Source organism: Helianthus annuus, chromosome 5 (genome assembly GCF_002127325.2).
Source record: "Helianthus annuus cultivar XRQ/B chromosome 5, HanXRQr2.0-SUNRISE, whole genome shotgun sequence".
In the NCBI taxonomy this organism is placed as follows: domain Eukaryota; kingdom Viridiplantae; phylum Streptophyta; class Magnoliopsida; order Asterales; family Asteraceae; genus Helianthus; species Helianthus annuus.
Window position 1 is genome coordinate 132,815,272 of NC_035437.2, and position 24,947 is coordinate 132,840,218.

Consider the following 24,947-nt stretch of genomic DNA (forward strand, 5'->3'; position numbering starts at 1 on the left):
TATTAAAAATACCAAAAAGATTTTAGGTGTGTTTTAATATAAACTTTATAAAATACCAAAAAGATTTTATTTCTACTTTATTTTCGATCGTACGATGTTGGAACTCGAGTCTTCATTACCTGAAACCTGAACGAAAACCGAATTGACTAAATCTTCATAAACGGTCGAAATTTGCAAGTTTTGAAAGTTAAATCTAAAATTGACAAATTTATTAAACTTTCAAACTGTTGGACGGTGTTTGATTGAAACATGGTCATACGTGTGTTAGTTGTTTATGTTAACTATTCCAAGCAGTTGTTCTCATTACGTGTTTAGATTTCTTGCATGTGCAGATTCTAAAGGCAAGGAGAACATAGTCGACGACAAGCTTCGGAATGAAGACTCGACGTGAAGGCACTCAAAAGATGAAAATGATCGAGTTGCCGCTAGCCATCATCAACACCACAAGGATCTCACTTCATAAAGATCAAGTATTTCACGAGCATAACTCAAGGGGGAGCTTATGTTAAGGGGGAGTTTGTCAACACACTTCCTACATGATACGGGTAGTTTGTTGATACACTCTCTGCTTTCAAGACGTGAAGACTTTGAAGATCCTCCGACATTGAAGACTTGAAAGGACATCAGAGTCTTGAAGACATGAAGATCAATGATGATCAAGATCGAGACAAATCTGCACCCATCGAAGATCGAGACAAAGCTACAGCCAAGGGGGAGTTTGTTGGTGCAATTGTGTCTGTACTTTGTCTGTATTCAGTCTCTATGTAAAACGATGTCCTTGTTAGTCTTGTAAGTTTGACCAAGTCAACCATCCTCCGGTTTGACTTGGGCAAACAGTTTGTATAATGTTGTAAGTTGTTTGTCTCGAAGGATGAGAGATCGAAGGATGATGTAGATCCTTCGATCTCCTCGAAAGATATGCTTCGATTGATGGACCTTGATAGATCATCCTTCGAGGTCCCTGTAAATCCTTCGATGGCTTTGTAGTCGATAGATGATCCTTCGACCATCTATCGGATCCTTCGGACAAGACAATCTGTGCTGGGTATATATATACCCATGCAGTGTGTGTTAGTAGACAGACTTGATAGGAGATGCACACCGAGAGATAGAGAGACTTAGAGAGCATTCTGTCAAGATAGAACACACACACTTTGAGAGTTTGCAAAACTGATTTGTAAACATTGTGCTTGTAACCGGAACCTTTCATTCGCATTAATACAAGTAGTGTTAATCGGTGAATCTTTGTGTGTTTGTGTTTGTGCTTGTTTCATCCCGGTTTGCTCACTAGCTTGGATTCCGCACTTGCTAGTGGGTTAGTATAACAAGGTTAAGGTTGAACCTCATCCTCCGAGAGGGACCTACAAAGTATAATCGTTGCATTCGTTATTTAAACTTTAGTTATGTTTATCGTTATTATTATTCGGACATGTAAGTATTTATGACATATAATTAGGACATTAACTTATAAGGTTAGATGATAAGCGGTTTAGGAAGATAAGCGGGTCAAGCATTCAAATCAAACTGCCGAGGCAGTTACCCGCCAAAAGTTAACCGCCAATATGAATGTTTATATAGTTATTGCCGGGAAACATTACCGGCTATCAAGACATTTTCTCGTTCACTGAAATTGTCCATTTATTCGTTTTGTATTCTCTGCAATTCTCCTTGCATTCGTTTCTTGATTTACATATGCACATCACAATGTCTGCAAGTAATAATCAATCTTCCGCTGCAAATGCATATGATGATGTTTCGGTTGTCCAACAAAGTGGTATCAGAGCCACTCCAAGGAATCAATCTGAAATCAAACCAAACTCTACCACTCTCCCTTGTCAACACTGCACCGATGAACAAAATGAAAGAAACAAGCGAAACCCTCGCATAAGGCTTTGTTATTATTGTCACTTACCGGGTCATCAAATCTACAACTGTAAGGCCAAAGAAATGATAAAGCAACACAACTGTTAAAGCAGGCTATCAATGTCGGGATTAGACGACAAGAAGAAGATATACACTGCCAAGATGAAATGATTGTCACTGGTACCGATGGTGGACAATGGGCAGAGATATGGTGCGTTAATCCATCGTTTAATCATCATTTTTCGGGCAATATTAATGTTTTTAAAAGGGTAAAACATATGATGGGAGTAGAAGCAAGATCTGGTATGAACAATTTTTTGTTCATAAGAGGGGTAGGATCGGTGGAAATGAAAACCGGAAATGAAACACTAAACATACGAAGTGTTTTTTATTCACCGATAATCGACCAGAATGTACTTAGTCTTGATCAGTTAACATTACAAGGCTACACGGTCAGAAAGTCCGGTGATAAATGTAAGATATATCCTATGTTTTCATCACCGGTTCTAAATTCAAAAAATGAAACAAGCGGGTTAACAAGAGAAGAGGAATTGGGTTTGTATGAAAAACGAAGATTGCAAGATCTAAAAGATGTGGATGATGAATTTAAGGAGGCATATCTGAATTCTTATTTCGAAACCTTAAATGTTTCGGGTGAAGATGATAATGACTGGAATAGATTGATTTTAAAATCACTAAAATTCCAAGAATTTGCTGATTGTAAGGCTTTGATTGACATGTTCGACGACCGTGAGTATGTTTTCAAATATAAAGTTGAACTTCAAAACAAGTTTGAAGAGATGGTTCGGTGATTCCTAAATGGTTACATGGGAATCACATCAAGACCTGTTCCTCCCTACACTACGGATCAAAAGAAAATAGACATGTTAAGTCTATACATTCTAGTAGCAAGTGATGGTGGATACCGAGAAGTTACAACTGAAAACACATGGCCAATTATAGCAAAGGATTTAGGCTTCGGATATGAAGATGGAGATTATATGAGAATAGTATACGCCATGTACCTTGATGTTTCAGAATATTACTATAAATTCAAGACAGTTCAAGATAAGGTACAGGTGAAGGAAATGATTAATGACAATGCTGGTTCATCTCGAGGCTGCTATAGGAGGTCCGGAAGTGCAGATAAAGTTCAAGAAGGTGCTGCAGGAAATGATCAGAATGATGCTGGCTCGTCTCGATGCTGTTACAGGAGGACCAGAAGTGCAGAAGATGTTTGAGAAGATGCTGCGAGGAATGATCAAGTCGATGCTGGTTCAATGCATTATGCATTGTTTGCTGAGAATGGATGGGCAGACAACTGGAATGTACACAAGAGGAGGAAAAGATTTAACTTCAATCACATGAAGAAAGCGGTGGACGATGCCAACAGAAGTGTGATGCAACAGGGATCAAACACAACCAAAGTTTAAGGGGGTTGTGTTAGAAGTATAATCGTTGCATTCGTTATTTAAACTTTAGTTATGTTTATCGTTATTATTATTCGGACATGTAAGTATTTATGACATATAATTAGGACATTAACTTATAAGGTTAGATGATAAGCGGTTTAGGAAGATAAGCGGGTCAAGCATTCAAATCAAACTGCCAAGGCAGTTACCCGCCAAAAGTTAACCGCCAATATGTATGTATATAGTTATTGCCGGGAAACATTACCGGCTGTCAAGACATTTTCTCGTTCACTGAAATTGTCCATTTATTCGTTTTGTATTCTCTGCCATTCTCCTCGCATTCGTTTCTTGATTTACATATGCACATCACAATGTCTGCAAGTAATAATCAATCTTCCGCCGCAAATGCATATGATGATGTTTCGGTTGTCCAACAAGACTTACACCCACCCTTGCTCGATCGGTTATTTGTAGGTGGCAAGAACGGGGCGCGTGGCACTTACCCATGAATCAGGCGTTGATTCCTCTTACCTTCATGGATATTCTTATCCTGTTTGATTTCTATCTTTTAAAGCTTCTTGTTTCGGTAGAACTCGTCAATAATTTGCGTGTTGTTGTTGAGGTTTGCAGTTTTTAAAACCTTATTTACCAGGCTATTTTTGTGAAGATAAACCGGTCATCCATGCACATAAGCATCTCTAAACCGGTCATATGGGTGAAACGGGTCAGCCGGTTAAAACGGATCACCTAAGTGGGTTTATAGTGCATAAAATTTATTCCAAAAGTTAGTTTAATGCAGTTTTTAAAACCTTATTTACCAGGCTATTTTTTGAAAGATAAAAGCATGTGTTTGCAGTTCATAAAAAGACTAAAAATTGGGAAAAGATGTGTTGTCAATATGGCATATTCATTTCCAAAATGAAGATCAAAAAACCCTCAGATGAGAAAGAACAATGATAGAAGATATGCATCTTACATAAAGAATTATTAACCTTATAAAAAACTTGACAGTTTCAAAAATTGCAATACATTGTTGAGAATGAAGAAATAAAACCACCAATATATCCAATTCTACAAACAGATTACAAGGATCTCAAAATATTCAGTGTTGTACCTGGTGAGGACAGAAGTAAAAAGGTCCAAGACATGATTCTGGTTGATCATCTGCTTTGCAAGTTCCTCGTAAAACCGAACAGCCTTCCTAAAAAATGGTGATGCATCCTTGTACGGATCTTTATGTGAACGAACCGGATCCGATAGATGTTTGGATACAATCTGCCAAAAACCCAAAAGCAGGGAATTGTTTGTCAAAACCATCAAAACCAAAACAAAAATTCGGTTACAAATACTTACCAGTAATTTGATCAAGAATTTAAACAAAGGCAAATAAAGAACCAACATTTACAGGCATTTTATCCAATTAACACTTTTTGGTGTTTTTCACAACCATTCCTCATAAGACAATGCTGAAACATATTCACAAACATATTACCATAACTACGATAGAAATATAGAATAACCCTAATAATCCTTTCAAAGGACAAAGGTGACTGACTACCAATTTACCGGATCACGAAAATAATTGTAGCAAATGCAACACATAGAGATATATTAAATTGAAGAAATTCAGTGTTTACACAATGAATAACCTTTTACAAAATGATTAACATCGATTATTTTTATTTTGAATACCTAAACATCCATAAAACATAAAAGCCCCAAATCAAGAATTATAACTAACGATCAACAACAGCAACCATAAACGAAACCAAAGGGTGGAACCCTACTGACTTGCGATCGGAGCACCTGCATTCCCTTCTCGGTTCAGAATCCATCCCCGCAGAACAAGTCAATTCAATTGGACGGTTTCATAATTCAATGGCGTTTCGATTGAAGAATTGATGAAGATGAAATTGCTTTGGATATTGAATAGACATGAGGAATGAACAATACGGTGTAAGCCGAGGTGAGGTGGTCACGGTGATGTCTGTCGTGAAGAACATGCAAAAACCTATTTAAACTATTAGTATAGAATAAGCAGGGTATCGAACCAAGGGAGGATTGTGGAAAGTGTCGAAATGTTAAGTGTTGATTATCTATTGCGTAAAAGTAAATCTTGATTGTGGATTTGTAAAATGCTAAAGTAAACGAATTAAATTGAGATTTTAATCAATAGGAAGAACAATGGTCCCTCCGGAATTCAGATTTCCAGTTAGATTCGATTATGTGTTTTATCATAACACTCACATAGACATAAGTGTTCGACCTAATCAATTGATTGTGATATTCAACGACTAAGTACTCCGATCAATACATAATGGGAGGTTATCAAATGAATATCAATCACAATTACCAACCCTAATCCCGCCTCAAATATATCCCGATTACTAGAACTCTCGGGAATTGAATGATTAAAGATTAACGATTAAATAAAATGTAACTGTTTACAATCAACCAATCAAATCATAAGTGAAAAGCATCGAATGCTTAGATCACCGAGTTAATAAATGTCAAAAACACATAAAGTCACCTAACATACGAAAATCCTCCATCCGGAGGAAACCATGAAGGAATTAGCCGCTCATGCTTGTGAATTGATCTTCAATCTTGATGTTGGAAGGCATGATTGATGATGATATGATGATTAGGTGGTGTGGAATGATGGAAAAAACCAAGAAGAACCCCCAAAAATCGTCCTTTAGGTCGTGCCTTTTTTCTGGAATGAATGAGATCCCTTAACCCTATTTTTTCACATGTTTTTAATCAATTTTCGTAACCCAGCACTGTAGGCTACGCTAGAACAGGCTGAAACCGTAGCCTACTGCTGACAGATTCTTCACAACACTGTTTTCTTCATAACTTCTTCGTTTAAAGTCCGTTTTCCACCCCGTTTGCGGCCACGTCTTCATAATTCAGCCCTTTATCATACCATATCCCAAGATCTTCAATTCAACTCCACTTATTTTCCACAAAACACGTCCAATCTTCGTGTTTAACCTACAAAACATCAACTTCTCATAGTTATTCAATTCCAAACATTTAAACACATAAAAACTCATAAAGTTAATCATTTAAACATGTTAAACACCATTCCAAACCCATTCCATCACATCCCCACACTTGGCCTTTGCTTGCCCTCAAGCAAATCCGTTCGAAACACTATAACAAACCGAACAAATACCCCAACTGCCCCGATCATGTCTTAGCTAAGGTCCAAAGTCATACCCTAATCATGATTTGCACTAGATGTGTTAATTCAGCAAGTAAAAGTGATACATTTTTTTAAAAAACAAACTCGCCTAACTAAACTTAACATGCTTCTGGCTTTTATTCTCATGCAACACACCCCTCACAATTTTTCACTCCTCTCACTTTAATATCTGAACTAGCACATAATACACTAGTATAATCACTCAAAAACCGAAGATGAAACTCTGTACTCATAAGCTTGTATGACAATCACACCTCCACTATAACATATAACATAGCACATATCAAAAGGACTTTTCGGGTTTTGGGTTAAAGGTAAAGGTAGAGATATATTTTTGGGTTTTTTTTTTATGTTTATATGGCGAACACAAACGATCATACCAAACCATGACAACTTATTCACAATGATACTAACACTTTGGGTTATTTTTCGACCCATTTATTGAACACTAACATAACAATGATTTTCTTTTTCTTTTCTTTTCTTTTTCTTTTTTTTTTCAAAATTTTTTTTTTTAACATACTTCTAAACACACTTGTCATTCATGGTTGGTAATCAAACGGGTCAAACAAGGTGTAGCAAACGAAGGGTAAAAGGCTCAACATGGTTAACTAAGGTAGAAAGGATAGACAATCAACATATGAACAAATGAAGGAATCCTAATGCCTTTATCATCTATATGCATACGCTAAACCATAGTCTCAGCATGTATCAAATCACACAAGTTCTAAAACAGAGCAACATACGGCCTACTCTCAACAAATGAATATATAAATATTTCAAATCCAACTAACAATTCTAGTAGGCTCAAGAGTCTCAAAAAAGTGGGGAAACAAGGTTGCCGATATGTGCATGCATTTATTGTGCCAATAGCTTGTTACCCCTAGTTAGGCAAGTTTTACACATTTTCTATAAAACACTTGCTGAAAACAGTTCATTCTACATCTCAAAGACTAAACCATGACTAAGGACCTCTACCAAAACAAGTCGGAACAAACTGGCATGTACTGAACAGTCGCTTTCGTGCCCGATTAGATCACTTAAAAACAAACCATTAAAAAAAATTTTTTTTTTCACTTTTCCCCTCATCCCCACACTTGAGAGACATTGTCCCCAATGTATAGGTTTTTAGCTCAAAACATGTGGTTTATCAATTCATTCCATCTTATCACATTTGCAAGCGACTAATTCAAACCACCAACCAACCAAACACATAAAAGATGCACAATACCATTCCGACACATAACAAGAGTTACACCACCAAGTTTACGAACAACTAAAACACACCAAAAAAGAAAGCAAATAAACATAGTTCAAAGCTCCACCCGACCACCTAAGCCCATGAATAAATACATCACAAAATAACAAGTCACAAAAGAACACATGGACCTGATCGGGGATCAGAGAGTGCTCAGTGATGGGGTGGCTTAGGGTCTCCAAAGACCCCCTTCATCATATCAAGATAACCTTCGGGAGCCGCATCCTGCTCCGGGTCCAACCATGCTGAATGATGTAATGGCGGCTCTCCAATTGATGCATCACCATTCAATCTTCGCCTCTTATCATCCAAATACCTGTCATTGATCTCCTTTTGCTCATTATATGCATGAACTCGATGCCACAACTCATTTCTATCGCGGTCCCTTTTTTGTTGCTCACCAAGGCGGGTGAGCTTATCGTACAGTACTTGAGCAAAGTCAGGCCAACTACTCCAATCCTCATGCCTCTCCTGCTCAACGAACTCATTCACATCCTCGACATCTGGTACCCCTGAACTCGTACCCACATCAAAACCTGTGGCTACATCCTCAGCATCCTCACCATCACTATCTCCCATCACACTATCGTCACTTTCCGACTCATCTTCTTCGCTCGGTAACAACATCCTAGCATCGGTCCTTAACGCCCTCCACTTCCTTCCGGAAGCCTTCAATTTGTGATACCGTTCCGTTCTCACATATTCCAAACCATTTTGATTGTTGAACCCATCTAATGTAAATGTAGTATGTCCCTTCGGTAGTTTGATAAAAGCAGACGTCTCATTAATAACTCCATGTTTCTTCAGCAGCGCAGTGATCAATCTACAATGTGGAATCAATATCTTGTCTAATTTGTTCCTTGAAGTCCATATATTCATCATCACCAAATATTTATAAGAAATTCTTGGTTTTCCTTTGAGTAGATAATATAGAATTGGAACATCTGGCTTCCGAAGATTTGATCTGTCACTTCTTCTCGGCAAAACATTTTGTTGCACAATACTCAATAGCAATCTTGCCGGAAGCTTCAAATTCTCCCTCTTCATTCCTGCAACTTTACCTTCCAAAAATAACTCTTTCACCATTGCCTCCCATTTTGGGTTCTTATCTGGGTTATCGTACAAAAGGTCTTCACTTGGATATGTGTATTGCTTTTTCGAATCAAAATTAGCAATTTCACCTAAGGTTTACGCTGACATAACCACATCAACACCACCAACCGAACCAGTCAACGTCATGTTTCTTGGATGATTTTCCGAACCCAATATCAAATTTCCAACCCATTCTTGTATGGCATCAAGATAAACTTTATTTTTCTCTCCGTCATAACACTTCAACGCGGCTTCCCATCCTAACTCTTCGAATTTTTTAACTATGCCAAACGGTCTAAAGTGATCAATATCCACTTCCTTCTCGCACATGAATCCGTCTTTTCGAACACCTATCTTGTCCATCTTATCATCAAAGCACTCCGCTTGCCAATACTCATGTATATTTGTTAAAAGGCCACCTTTCCAATACGGCTTGAGCGGAGGTTCTTCGCGTCCTTGTTGTGGTGGTACTCGTGCTTGGGGCATTGGCTCATTGGGCCCGTCACGTAATATCAACTTTCCTTGCTTAGTTCCACGCGGTTTCGCCTTCGAAGATTTCGAAGATGAACTAGCAACACCTTTCCCTTTGCTTTTTCCTGCAACTTCCTTTGATTTTGCCATCCTACACACAAGAAACCAAGCAAACAATTCAAGTAAGTTTCACAATACGAGGCTTAAACAAGTGTGTAATACCAACAAATTCCCCACACTTGTTTAAGACTATGGCTACTAGTCCTGTTGAATCCAAACCTCAATGATCACCCACTACTTGTTGAATAAAATTTTGCACTTTAAGATTTTCAGCCAATTTCCAAACAACAATTATTTTTAACATGTTCAACAAGCTCAACTACACAAACTAGTAGCCATAAACAATTCCCATAAGAAAATTCGCTCACATACTATCATCCAAAATCAATTTACATCAACAACTCATAAAAACAACACCAACAAAACATTCACCATCCCAATTCGAGCACAAATATTCACCTCTAGAACATGTGTCAAGCATAAAACATCATAAACTTCAAAAATCCTGAAAAAGGTTGGTCAAAAACGTACCTCTCGTGTTTAGAAACACTTGACTCTGCTTTAATTGAAGTATACGGCACTTCCCAGACAAAAACCCCCAATTTAGAAGATTAGGGTTCGTCACCCACTTCTATGATTTCTCTCAGACGAACGTGAATCGGGTAAAATAATTGTTAGGGGTTTGTTCTCCTCGAAAAATTAGGCAAGATAGATGCAAGAACCACTCGATTTGGTTAAGATTTGATGGTTTTAGAGATGGGATTGGTTATGGAGGAGGTAGGGTTCTTGAAAGAAGAAGAAGAGAAGGATGAGGGAAAGAATTGAGAAGGCGTACAGATGCGAGTCGCATTGATTGGGACAAAACAATAAAAAAAATGATTTAACTGTTTACAATCAACCAATCAAATCATAAGTGAAAAGCATCGAATGCTTAGATCACCGAGTTAATAAATGTCAAAAACACATAAAGTCACCTAACATACGAAAATCCTCCATCCGGAGGAAACCATGAAGGAATTAGCCGCTCATGCTTGTGAATTGATCTTCAATCTTGATGTTGGAAGGCATGATTGATGATGATATGATGATTAGGTGGTGTGGAATGATGGAAAAAACCAAGAAGAACCCCCAAAAATCGTCCTTTAGGTCGTGCCTTTTTTCTGGAATGAATGAGATCCCTTAACCCTATTTTTTCACATGTTTTTAATCAATTTTCGTAACCCAGCACTGTAGGCTACGCTAGAACAGGCTGAAACCGTAGCCTACTGCTGACAGATTCTTCACAACACTGTTTTCTTCATAACTTCTTCGTTTAAAGTCCGTTTTCTTCCCCGTTTGCGGCCACGTCTTCATAATTCAGCCCTTTATCATACCATATCCCAAGATCTTCAATTCCACTCCACTTATTTTCCTCGAAACACGTCCAATCTTCGTGTTTAACCTACAAAACATCAACTTCTCATAGTTATTCAATTCCAAACATTTAAACACATAAAAACTCATAAAGTTAATCATTTAAACATGTTAAACACCATTCCAAACCCATTCCATCACACGGCAGTTTGATTCTCTGCAGAACTAAGTTTGAGAATGAGAACTGAGTCATGAATATATTTAATGAAGGAGTCTCTTAGCAATTTATGATGAGATGAATTCAATCAATTATATTCGTTATAAAACCTTTAGACTTTGTTCTAATCAATTTATGAAAATTATTCACTTTCCTGATCATTGAGTAGGATAAGTGAAAGGCACTTCAATGATTTTGACAATTAACATAGGAGATGATTTCTCAATTTTACCCTCTAAGCGTTTTAAAAGTTTGTACATTATACAATTCTAACTCCTGCTAAAAGGCTTTGGCTTGTTTATACATACTGCTTCATAACTTGTACCTATGACAAATGACCAAAAGGGTAGAAAACCCATTTTCTTTAATATAGTAGTATAAATTAATTTGAAGAGTGATTAATTTTGTGCTACTAGCATTTTATATATATATATATATATATATATATATATATATATATATATATATATATATATATATATATGAGTTGTGTATGTATTTTTAGATGATCGAAGAGTTCTACATTGCAAGATAGGTTATTTCCCCGGCGCAATTTTAATCACATCGAAGAGAAGTGTTTTACGTTACAAAACATGTTAGTTCCTTGGCGCAACGCGCCTGTAAGAACAACCTAATTATGATTAAATGAATAACCATTTCTAAATGTTGTTTTCTTCTGATCTGAAACAATATTCAATTACCAAAGAATCTGATGCAAATGAAGAGGTAGGTATTAAGGTAATTTGCAATGAACATGATGGTTGGGCTATGTGTTGGGATGAAGAGAATTGACCGCTGGAATCTTTAGTGGGGTTGAGCCCGCCTGATGATGTTTAGCAATGTTCAAACCAAGAACGATTCAGTTTAGCACGCAACGCGCACGTTCGGTATAAATCTAGTTTAAGTAAAAAAAAGATTAAACTTTCGTTTTGCTCCCTATGGTTTGGTCATTTTAACGGTTTTGCCCCAATCCTTTAAAAATAGCCATTTCACTCCCCGCCCCTAACTCTGTTTAAAATGTTTGTTAAAAATAAGGGTATTGTGGTAATTCTATAAACATGTATTTAAATTGATTTTTAAAATATTTGTTTTGTCTTTTTTTAGATATAAAAAATACAAGTATCTGTAACATAAAACAATTAGACATCTTTCCTCACTTCATCACTCCCTTTCCCTCTCTATTTCTCCTTCTCTCTCTCTCTTTCTCTCTCTACCTTTTGTAACCACTAACACCACCTCTACCACTAGACACCGCCACCACCACCACAACAATCAGACACCATCCCTACCACCAACCCCGTTGTTACGACCCCACAGCATCACCACCCACCACCCACCAGCCCCCACCACCACCTCCGCCGCCATTACCACCCCCACACGCCAGACAACTCTCTCTCTCTCTCTCTCTCTCTCTCTCTCTCTCACGTTCACCATGTGTATCTCTCTTAGTCGGCCTCGCTCAGATCTGAAAGGAGGCAGCGACGGCTAAGGTTTCAAGCTTGATTTTGGCACTACAAGAAAAGCAAGTAATACTTGGACGCTATTGAGCAAAATGTCGTCACTATTAAATAGGTCGCCGCTAATGCTTCTGCCAGAAAACTGTCGGAAAGCTCGCCGTTGATGGAAACTACAAATTCTCATAAACTCAAACAAAGCATTTTACATGTAATTTTCAGTCAAATCTCATAACAAATCATAAAGGAAATTGCCGGAAAGCTTGTCGCTGTATTTTTATTCAAATTTCATACTATACATCCATAAACTCACAAAGCATTTTACATAATACTAATATAATACAATACACAATTTCCACATAAAACTAAAAAACTCGCTAGAGCTTGACGAAGAAGGTGCTCAAAGAAGATGCTCCGGTGAAGGTGGTGGTTGACGGAGAAGGTGGTCCGGTGACGAAGAGCATGCTCCGGTGACAGTGGTGATTGACGGAGAAGGTGCTCCGGTGACGAAGATGATGCTCCGGTGACAGTGGTGATTGATGGAGAAGGTGCTCCGGTGATGAAGAGGATGCGTCGGTGACAGTGGTGCTTGACGGAGAAGGTGCTCTGGTGACGAAGAAGGTGCTCCAGTAACGGATGGTTGTCGTTAACTGTGACGGCCGGGAAGAAGCTCCGGTGACAAAGATGTATAATGAGCATGACCTTTGTGTTTGTTTTGAAGAGAAGAAGATGGAATTGTATTTGAAGTGTGCTTGTTTGAAGGGGAGAACAACAGCCACTAGATCATGTTTCAATATCAAGGGCTAAGATTGTTCCTTTGTTGCAGCACACAGATCCAACTCTTATCGGCAACACCTATAGCAGCGACGCAAGGCAATAGCGACGATTGGTAATGCAGTCATCGCTATTGCCTAACGTCGCGGCTATTGGTGTGGCCGATATTACTCGCTTTTCTTGTAGTGTGGGTTTTGGTTGTTGATTTTGGGCATATAAAATAAGTGTACTTTGGTAATTTATATTTAATGTAAAGTATTAATATATATACACAAACATAACAAATATAGTCTTTACACACACTCTCTCACGGGCAACCATAGAAATAACAATCAAAAGACAAAATCAACAAGACATGGAGTTAAGACCATGGAGTAAATTGGCGACAAAACCGAAACAAACAGGAGTAAAAGACTATTTTTAAAGGATTGTGACAAAACTATTAAAACGAACAAACCATACGGAGGAAAGGAGAAGTTTACTCTGGAAAAAATGAATGGTAAGCATCAAAAAAATGAAACACCTAACGATTTCTAATTAGTTTGGCTGGGTATTATTCCAATTTCTTGACGTCTATATTACACACTCGATTTTCAATATTTATATTGTTTTCACACGGACCAAATACAAAGAAGGATGACTATTTCACAAATCATGTCATATAAATCACAAAGACCAAATAAAAGAAAGAAACACGACTTGACTATTTGACCAACTAAATGATATGAAAGAAAGCAATGTAATCCGATTTATTTATATCTAACATGGCAGCGACTTTAATAACAGTTGGTAGTTTCGTAACCGAACCTGATGTAACAAGAACAAGGTGACGTCATAAATAACTCAATGTAGATTTGTTATTTTACTTAAGTTTTGGTGTAGATTTGTAGATTTAATAAAATATAATATTCAGATAAATTAAATATGGAGCCTAAAGAGAACAGGGTAAACCTGAAAATGAGATCTTAAAGATGATAATATTTAAAAAAAAAAAGGTTATAAAAACCGGTTCATGCTATCTGAACCGGTTTCGTACCTGGTTCTGATCAAATCAGACTTGTCTGATTGTGATAATATTGATAACGTTCAAACAAAATAAAACTTTTACTATAAAAACATTACAAGAAAAACTACTCAAAGATCAAAGACCCTAAACGTATATGAAGCTGATTCAGGATTATGATTGTTTTTAAATAAATCTTACCATGAACTTTTCGTAATTTTGTATATGTTATTAAACTAAATCTAACTATTAACCAGGTAGGCTATATGCAGTTATGCACTCTTCTACCTTGAACTGTTTGTAATTTTGTATATGTTATTAAACCAAATCTAACTATGACACCAGTGTGCGGCCTATTGTAAGGGTGCGGCCCAATGTACACCGGTGTGCAGCCCAATATACTTTAGTGTGCGACACATATGAGGGTGTGCGACTCCCTCATAGTGTGCGGTCATGCAAAGAAATGTTGTACATTGTGCATCAGGTAATTGTATAGTGAGAATGTGTGGTCTCTAGTATGCGACCACGCATGGTTTGGTTGTATGTACGTTGTGCATCAGAGAATATTCCTTTAGAGGTGTACGGTACACATTGCATATAATTGTGCGGTATGCTGTATACGGTTGTACAGCATGCAAATCCGAGTTGTATATTTCAAGAGTGTGTGCGGCATCAGAATAATCAAGCAATAAACCATTCATGTTTCTAAGATCAAAACAGCAAAAACACAGATTTTTACACAATATTCTTATGAACCCTACTATTATTTTTAACATACAAAAATCAATCTATTCATTCCTTATCATACCCAATCGTTAGGTAATTATTACCGTCTATTATTTGAATCATTTTATGAACACAAATCATCAAGCTTTCATCATCATACATAATCAGATTTATACCATACATATCATCACAAGGAGCCATTATTAACAATCATCAAGCTGATCTAACTGATCAAGACCATCGATAACCTTCAAACAAATCCACGGAACTCTAGTTTATTCAACATTATTCATGAATCAGAAATAGTATTAGGATCATCTTTCATACAAAACATCAATATCACAATATCTATCAAGTTCACATGATTATAACTTACCCTAAGTCATTAGTAATGACTCATTACTATCATGATCAGTTGTCTTTCATGCATTCAAACGAGTTTGAACATATTTTCTGTCAACACTAGCTCCTTGTTTATAATCACCAACAATCATAAACACCATCATCATATCTAGCAATCAAACAATGGTCGTATACTAACCTGGAATTTGAGATGCAAAGAGGTGTGCAAGATGACAAGAGGAATCCTTGAAAAGAAGGGGAAAAATCTTTGAAGGAAAAGATCTGTCTTCAATCTTCAAAAGAGGAAAGGGTTCTAAAAGGAGAAGAATACTAGAGAGAGAGAGAGAGTGTGTGTGTGTGTGTGTGTGTGAGAGAGTGAGAGCCGCCGTCAATGATTGTGGAACATTTTTTTAGGGTTTTGGCAGATAAGGGTATAAATACCCAAGCAAAGATTCCGCACACACACCCACACACATGCACGGTTAAGGGTGTGCGGTCTCCTTTTGGGCCTGTTGTGTGACCTTAGGCTACATTAATAGTGTGCGGCCTAGCCAAGTGTGCGGCCGCACCTTATTGTTTGCGCAATATTGTTTTTGAGTGTACGGCTAGATTCCCTTTATAATATAAATTTACAAATAACGTTCACAACATTCATATTTATATAAGCAAATCGGATATATTCAAGCGCATTTATTCTTTTCACATAGTTACAATGCAGGGTGGAACGTGAAGGGAAAGCTCGAGTTGTCACACTAATAGTCCTTGTCAGAGTCGAGAAGCATCTTTACAACCTCGCTCATGGTTGGTCTAGCATCTTTATCTTCCTCAACACATTGCAGAGCCACCCTTAGAAGATTTTTCATTTGGATAATCTCAAATCTCTCCGTCATCACAGGATCCAATATCTCCATGAGTTGTGTCTCTGTCAAATCCTCGCGAGCCTCATAAACCTTCTCCCTCACCCAGTCTACAAGCCGTTTTTGCTCAACAATTTTGCTATAATCAATTGCTTGATCACATGTGGGACTTCGTCCTGTTAGCATCTCAAGAACCACCATCCCGTAGCTATAAACATCTACTTTTGACGTAATTGGAAGATTAAACACCCATTCTGGAGCTATATACCCTCTAGTCCCTCTTATCCTCGAAAAGATGGAATCTTCAGTAACATTTTGATGGAATAGTTTCGACAAGCCGAAGTCAGCAACCTTTGGGATATAATTAGCATCCAACAATATGTTATGTGGTTTAACATCACAATGCAAGACCCACTCCAAGCATTCTTCATGTAAATAAGCTAGCCCTTTAGCCACACCTTTGGCTATTTCAAACCTTTTCAGCCAATCAAGCTTGTTAGCAACCAACAAGTTGCTAGCTAAGGATCCATTCTCCATGTACTCATACACCAAGATCCTATGCTTTCCCTCAGCACAATAACCATACGTTTCTATCAAGTTCATATGATTTATTCTTCCAATTGTGCTCATCTCTGCTAGAAATTCAGCCTCTCCCTGGATGGCGTCGTGGAGCACCTTAATTGCCACCACTCGATTGTCAGGCAGTTTTCCTTTGTACACAATGCCACCACCACCTCTCCCAATCTCCTCTCTAAATTTATGTGACACCTTCATTATCTCATCGTATGTGAATCTTTTGAATCCAGTAGCAATTGCAAGGTAGGATTGGGTGGTTTTGCCTGAGGTTCTTTTGGTGATTAAGCAAAAGAATAGAAAGCACAAGACTTCAATTCCACCTAGGATGATGCTGAACCACAACATAAACTTGCGAGACCCACTTTCATCCTTTTCTTCATATGGTCGTTTTAGCTCTATCACAGAAGTGGAGCACTCCAATTTTGACTCATTAGCAACCTTTTGATTATATGACAATACATCAGTCTTACGCAACTTAAGATAAGTATTGAAAGGTGTACCCTTGTAGAAGCCATTGTACAACAAAGTCTTGACATAACAGACAAAAGCACCATATCCTTGGTCAAAGTTGAATTGGATGGCTTTACAGTTAGGATCATCCAAGCAGGCTTTTTTGCATTCACTGAAAGTGGATCTTGATGAGAACTGAGAATCAAATCCGTAAAATTCGACGAAAGGGAGCCTTATGAAGTCATAGTTCTCAGGATGTTTTGTGAGATCAAATGTAGGCTCACACCCAAAAGACGAATCTGAGTGATTCTTCGCCTTGTACCCATGCATACACGCGCATGTCCTTCCGGATTCAGGACTATAGGTACAAAGGCTGTTTGGACCACAAACCCCATGAATTGCACAAGTTGTTGAAATTGCATGCCATGTAACAATCCACCTTCTTTTGTTTAGTGTGTAAACTCTAATATTGCCATCAACATCAAGTGTCAGTCTTCTTTGAAGGGTTTTGCCGTAATCGCTGGTGAGAAAAGTAAAACTATCCGAAGACCAGAAACGGCCTTTGGAATCAAGTGAAGCAAATCTACTATTGTTGTAAGTGGTCCTTCCTGCTGCCCAAGGTAGTAACCAAGGCCTAGGCCAAAAGACACTGGTTACTTCATCTCTGTTGTAAAGAAGTTTGATTACGTTGTCATTGTCGAAATAAAATTTATAAAAACCGGAAGAAAAGTTTGTTAAACTTCTTATAGATGTAAGAGCAGTATCTTTGGTAAAAGGTTGATTGGGAAGTATGGTGTCAGTTGGAGAACTAAAGCTTTGCCAAATATATGACTTATTGTCTATGTGGATAAGAACAAGGTTACCCGAATCAAGAAGTTTCAGTTGCACAGGAAACTTTGAATTCGTATTACTTGTCCAAAATCTCCGGCCAGCGTCCGTTAGAACAAGATCTCCTGTTTTCCCCAACGAAAACTTGGAGCGTTTTCCGTTGACAGGTTCATCTCTGTTTGCCATCCAAACCAAAGTGTGTTTTCCGTCCTCCGTGGGCTGTGTAAACCATATCCCGAAGCAATAAGCATTTTGGCCAATTTCGTGAAAACCAGCTGTGAAAAGGCCATTTGGCGAAACCAAATGGTCTTTCTTTTCAACAAAGAGAGACGAGCCTTGGGGTAAATGTAGGTCCCTGTTTCGCGGAGGATTACGAACCTAAACCTTGTTATACAAACCTACTAGCGAGTGCGGAATCCAAGCTAGCAAGCAAACCGAGTTAGTAGCAAGTAGAGAAACAAACACACAAAGATTCACCGATTAACACTAGTCGTATTAATGCAAATGAAGGTTCGGTTACAAGCTCAATGTTTACAGAAGTGTTCTATAAACTCTCTAAGTGTGTGTGTGAGTTCTGGGCAGAATGCTCTCTAAGCTTCTATCTCTCGGGTGTGTGAAAATGGCAGAACTCACTAACACTCAACACATGCATGGGTATATATACCCAGCTCAGCAGGTCTGCTCGAAGGATTCGACAGATGGTCCGAAGGATCATCTGTCGACCACATGTTACACGAAAGATCAGCATGGACCTCGAAGGATCATCCTTCGAGGTCTAATGGTCGAACCATGGTCGAACCATATCTTTCGATCACCTCGAAGGATCAGATGATCCTTCGAGGCTATCCTTCGATCAGAACATCTTTCAACTGTTGTCCAAGTCAAACCGGAGGATGGTTGACTTGGTCAACTTACAATACAAATCAGGACATCGTTTATATCAGACCGAATACAGACAAAGTACAGACACAAGTGCACCAACAAACTCCCCCTTGGCTGTAGCTTTGTCTTTGATCTCTAATCTTTGTCTTGTTCTTCTAAAAGTGTAGATTCGTCTTGAACTTCGACGGTCTTTGGTCTTCAAGTCTTCAAGACTCTGATGTCCTATCATGTCTTCAATGTCGGAGGGTCTTCAAAGTCTTCACGTCTTGAAAGTAGAAAGTGTATCAACAAACTACCCGTATCATGTAGGAAGTGTGTTGACAAACTCCCCCTTAACATAAGCTCCCCCTTGAGTTATGCTCGTGAAATACTTTAACTTTATGAAGTAAGATCCTTCGAGGTGATGATGATGGCCAGCGGCAACTCGATCATCTTCATTCATTGAGTGCCTTCGTGTCTTCATTCCAAAGCTCGTCAACGACCATGTTCTCCTAGCCTTTAGAATCTGCACATGCAAGAAATCTAAACGCGTAATGAGAACAATTGCTTGGAATATAGTATAAACAAATGACACACGAATGACCATGTCATAATCAAACACCGTCCGACAGTTTGAAAGTTTAATAAAATTTGTCAATTTTAGTTTTTAACTTTCAAAACATGCAAATTTCGACCGTTTATGAAGATTTAGTCAGTTCGGTTTTCAGTCAGGTTTCAGGTAACGAAGACTTGAGCTCCAACATCGTACGATCGAAAATAAAGCAGAAATAAAATCTTTTTGGCTTTTATAAAGTTTATATTAAAACAAGCCTAAAATCTTTTTGGTATTTTTGAAATTAAAAGACAACAATTTAAAATCCTTTGAGTGTTATCAAACGACATCACCGCTAATGTCGTGCTGATATGCACCAAACGATGAAACTGTTTAAAAGAACTAATAAAGGTTAAGCAGTAAATAAATATATACAAACATTCTTTTTGCGAGTTTCGAGGGTAAGAGAATCATATCAGTGTACGGTCATGCCAAAACACTCTTGTTGTTCAGTTAGTTAACATTAAGATAAGCATCCTATAACAATTATCGGTATTGTTGTCCACTTAAGCTCAACTTATCAGATGTAATCATGTTTAGAGGATACGTTAATGTATGATTTATACTTACCGACCGGTGTTCATCCACATCACGACACATTCCCGTATCAAGGTATGCACGAGAGTTCATCTTACCGGTGAGTATACCGATTATCATCTGTTTGACCGTATAAATTGTGAGATACTCACTTATTTTGATTTGAAAACAAGTCCTATGTGATATAATCACTTATTGATGAGGAACTTGATTTTCGTATGCATGAGGGCACAGGTGCAAGTCCGTGAACAGGTCAGTACTTCCGTACAGCAGAGAGACGAACTTGACACCCGGAAAAATGTGATATTTTATCACTTATTTGATTTGGACATGTGATTGTTTATCACTTATTGAGGTCGAATGCAGTATGCAATATGTACACGTATGTATAGTATCATGGAAGATCTAGACTTGCGTCCCCGTTATTTTTCGGTAAAAGATACAACCATGATACCCAGATGATAAGCAGCATAAAGACCGAATATCTCAGAACCTCGGCAATCTATCAAACGAAATTTCGGTACTAAGACCATATGCCAATGAATGGTTCCCACCTGATCTTCAGTCGATTAAGATTTATATCACCCTGCACACTTTAAAATGATTGTGAGCCTACCGATACATCTTATATAGAGCTGCTTATCGTTTTGCATTTAAGGTTTAAAGAGGTTTGGATAGACCACTGATGTACTATCATTTTCTCTTTTGCTCGCCAGGAAACTCATTTTTGTTTTTCTATTGTTTTTGTGTTTTTGAATTTTTCGATGTTTTTGGATTTTCCGATTTTTGGATTTACTCCCCCTAAAATCAACAAACTAAGATAAATTTAAAAACACAAAGGTATTTACAAAAATGATTTTCCGATGTTGGTTTTACTCTTGCTTGACCTTAATGCCGTTTACCAATAATAAAAAGTCAAATCTTGATTTGTCAAAAGCTTTGGTAAATAAGTCGGCACGTTGGTCATCGGTGTGGACCTTAACAACATCGATTAGCCTTTTCTCAAAGCAATCACGTATGAAGTGATATTTGATTTCGATGTGTTTGGTCTTTGAATGCTGCACAGGATTTCTAGTGATATCTAAAGCAGCAGAATTATCAACGTAAATAGGAGTAGTTAGGAATTCAAAACCGTAGTCCCGCATTTGTTGTTGAATCCAAAGTACTTGGGAGCAACAACTTGAGGCAGCAATGTATTCAGCTTCGCATGTTGATGTAGCTACACACGTCTGCTTCTTGCACTGCCATGTGACTAGGCGATTTCCTAAAAACTGACATCCAGCCGTTGTGGATTTACCGTCGATTTTGCATCCGCCAAAATCAGAATCACTGAAAGCTACCAATTCAAAGTTATTATCCCTAGGGTACCACAGACCGGTGTCGGGGTACGTCTTCAAATAACGAAAAATCCTTTTGACAGCAGCAAGATGTGAGGCCTTCGGGTTAACTTGATATCTGGCAAGCAGGCACGTCGGGTACATTATGTCTGGCCTTGATGCTGTGAGGTACATGAGAGATCCGATCATGGCGCGATAGATAGAAGGGCTAACAGCTTCTCCCTTCAAGTCTGGAGTAATTCCGTGATTAGTTGGCAATGGGGTACCAATGGGCGTTGCATCAGACATCTGGAACCGGCTCAAGATGTCACCAACATATTTAGTCTGATGGATGAATATCCCAGACTCCGTTTGTTGTACTTGTAGGCCCAAGAAGAAGGTCATTTCCCCCATAGCACTCATCTCGAATTTATCCTGCATAATGCGCTCGAATTCCCTACACAAGACATCATTAGTAGAACCAAAAATAATGTCATCAACGTATACCTGTACCAGAAGAAGATCTCCATCTTGTTCTTTGATGAAGAGAGTACAGTCGATAAGACCTCTACGAAAACCGTTCTCCAGCAGATAGTGAGATAAGGTTGCATACCAAGCTCGTGGTGCTTGATGAAGACCATAAAGAGCTTTGTTGAGCAACCAAACCCGATCGGGATGGATAGGATCTTCAAAACCTGGAGGCTGTTCGACGTACACCTCTTCTTCAACCACACCATGTAAAAATGCACTTTTCACGTCCATCTGATAAACCTTGAATCCTTTGAAGGACGCATAGGCTAGAAAGATTCGAATTGCTTCGAGACGTGCCACTGGTGCATAGACTTCGTTGTAGTCGATCCCTTCAATCTGACGAAAACCTTGAACGACTAAACGAGCTTTGTTTCGGATAACAACTCCGCGGTCATCCTTTTTGCATTTGAAAACCCAACGGGTACCAATCTTCTTGTATCCAGCAGGTTTCTCTACTAGTTTCCAGACACCCAGCTTCTGGAATTGTTGCAGTTCTTCCTGCATTGCTTCAACCCAAGCATTATCTTTCAAGGCTTCTTTCCACGTTCTTGGTTCTTCTTGTGAGACATAACACGCGAAGGACCAGTCGTTTTGTTGTCCGGATTCTCGAATGGCTGCATACAAGCCTGCATTGTTGTTGTTTCGCAACATGTTTCTTGTTTGTACGCCACTTTGCACATTTCCAATGATGTTTTGTTGAGGATGGGTATTATGAATCCTTGTTTCTGGATTATCTGGAACTGGAACATTTATACCCAGGTTGTTAAGATTAAGATCAACAACCAATTCAAGACCCGGAATTGACGAAGAGGATGATGCAGTAGCCTCAGCTGTTCTATGAGCATCTACTGGAGGAGTACCCTCTGAAGTACCATGAACTGCTGTTGTAGGAGCTTCTTGATCTGCATCTAGAAATTCATCATCCTCTGAAGATTCGTTCAATTCGTTTGCATCATGAAAATCCTCATTGTTGAGAGTATTGTTGTTCACCGAAGACGATGGTTCTTGATTCACAAGAATTGGACGAACCACCGGTGAAACTGTTGCATTGTCACTCTCGAAAAACATCCTAGCCGCAGCATTTTCTTCAGCGGCTTCAACATTGATCGAATTGAAGAAGTCATCGTACTCAAACATCCAAGGTTGACCCGGATTTTTGACTGGCAAGGTGTGCCTTTGTACTCTGACCTCAGACCATTCTTCAACCCTTTTAGTCTCTAGATTCCAGACTCGTAAGTTAGGGGTGGCATACCCAAGAAAGTATCCATCAATTGCTCTTGCCCCAAACTTTCCATTAGGATCGATGATTGTGCATGGAGCTCCAAACGGTTCGAGATAAGACAAATCTGGCTTCCGTTTTTGAAGAAGCTCAAAGCAGGTCTTGTTGTGTCTTTTGACTGTAAGGACTCTGTTCAATGTGTAACATGCAGAGGCCACAGCTTCAGTCCAGAATGGAATGGGTAACTGTGACTCTACCAACATTGTCCTAGCAGTCTCGATCAATGTGCGGTTCTTACGTTCAGCGACACCATTCTGTTGAGGAGTATAAGCTGCACTAAACTCATGAAGAATACCTTTTGAAGTGCAGAACTCCATCATGGAATGATTCTTAAATTCAGTACCATTGTCGCTACGTATCCGCCTAACCTTCAACTTATACAAATTCTCAATCTGAATGATCAAGTTTTTGATAATGCCAAAGGTTTCACTCTTGTGTGCCATGAACGCAACCCAAGAAAATCTTGAATAATCATCAGTAACCACGAGGCAGTATTGATCACCCCGAATACTCTTGTGCTTGACAGGACCGAACAAATCCATGTGCAAACGTTCAAGAGGAACTGCCACTGTGTTGATCTTCTTTGTAGGGTGCTTCTTCTTTGTTTGCTTTCCTTTCTGGCACGAAACACAGATGTCTTGAAGATGGAAATTTTTGAGGGGAACACCATTCACCAATTCATTTGAAACCAAATGATTCATTTTGCGTAAGTGAATGTGACCCATTCGTCTGTGCCAAGAGATAGTGTCTTTTTCTGTGGCTTTGGAAACGAAACAAGTTGCTTGTGCAGACGTAGTAATAGCCTGGCTCATGTCAAGGACGTACAAATCATTTATCCTTGGAGCCGACAAGAGAATCCATTCTTTTGGAATTTTGAAGCCGGGTTTCAGCACATAACATCCATTAGCATCAAAGTGGACTGAAAATTTCTTGTCACAAATTTGAGAAACACTAAGAAGATTGTGATCAAGTTGTTGCACAAAATTGATCTTGTCAAAGCTGACAATCCCGTTAGATATCATTCCTTCACCCGTTATGTATCCACCTTTATCTCCAGCAAAAGCAACATAACCTCCTCTAATAGATTTAACGTCGTAGAGAAGCTTCATGTCGCCTGTCATGTGCCTGGATGCCCCACTATCAACAATCCAATGACTACTGATAGTTCCTCCTGAAGCACCCTGCACATGAACTCAAATGAATTAGTTGGAGATGGGGACCCAAGCCATTGTGGTCTTGGGTCTTCCATTTTCATCAATGACAATAACTTCTTGTCTTTGATGGTTGGTGAATTGTGATGGTCCCCCTGATTCAACAACCGTTTTTGGTTTCCAAGTCTGTTTGGTTTCACCAGTGTTTTTCTTTAAAATTTTAACTTCTTGATGATTTGAAGTTTTAGAATTTTCTGGTTTTACAACAACAGATTGTTTATGAACCACATCGGTTTTAATCGCTTTTTCAATTTTCTTGACCTGTTGCCGTTTCTGTTTCTTTTCCCTTTCTTTTACAAGTCGGGGATCTTGTTTTGTGGAAACAGATGGCTTACGGTCAGTCTTACCACGGGGATCATCAACCTTTCCTTTCTGCTTATGAAGATATGGGCAGTTTCTAATAATGTGCCCAATGGTTCCACACTCAAAACATGATCTTCGTTCTACAAACCCCGAAGAATCATGTGATCGTCTAGCCGATGATGTTGAACTTTGTGAACCCGAGGTACTAGGTTTTGAACTACTTGGTTCATTTCTTTTCTCGACAATAGCTTTCTTGACAAAATCTAAGTTAGATTGATTTTCAAACTTTTCAATTTTGTCTGTTCCCGTCGATTTCACAAAGTTAACATTCTTCTTCTTCTTTTGATTC

At 38.5% G+C, this 24,947-nt stretch overlaps 2 protein-coding genes across 2 annotated transcripts in view; both read right to left on the reverse strand.

Moving 5' to 3' along the window:
• Positions 1-8,672: 8,672 nt before the first annotated feature.
• Positions 8,673-10,193, reverse strand: LOC110941327. Its single transcript, XM_022182949.2, has 2 exons — positions 9,899-10,193; positions 8,673-9,458 (listed from the first exon to the last, which is right to left on the reverse strand). Exon 2 carries the CDS (start codon positions 9,455-9,457, stop codon positions 8,933-8,935), a length of 525 nt encoding a protein of 174 aa, XP_022038641.2. The 5' UTR covers position 9,458; positions 9,899-10,193; the 3' UTR covers positions 8,673-8,932.
• Positions 10,194-15,844: 5,651 nt separating this feature from the next.
• The window catches only part of LOC110943629 (putative receptor protein kinase ZmPK1), a 37,234-nt gene continuing 28,131 nt past the window's right edge, over positions 15,845-24,947 (reverse strand). Inside the window, exon 3 of the mRNA XM_035989979.1 lies at positions 15,845-18,302. Coding sequence (XP_035845872.1) covers positions 15,989-18,302 — 2,314 coding nt within the window. The 3' untranslated portion in view covers positions 15,845-15,988. The remainder of the gene's footprint in view (positions 18,303-24,947) is intronic.

What these genes read in the sequence shown, in the direction of transcription:
- LOC110941327 (XM_022182949.2), bottom strand. Translation starts at nt 9,457, where the DNA reads ATGGCAAAATCAAAGGAAGTTGCAGGAAAAAGCAAAGGGAAAGGTGTT.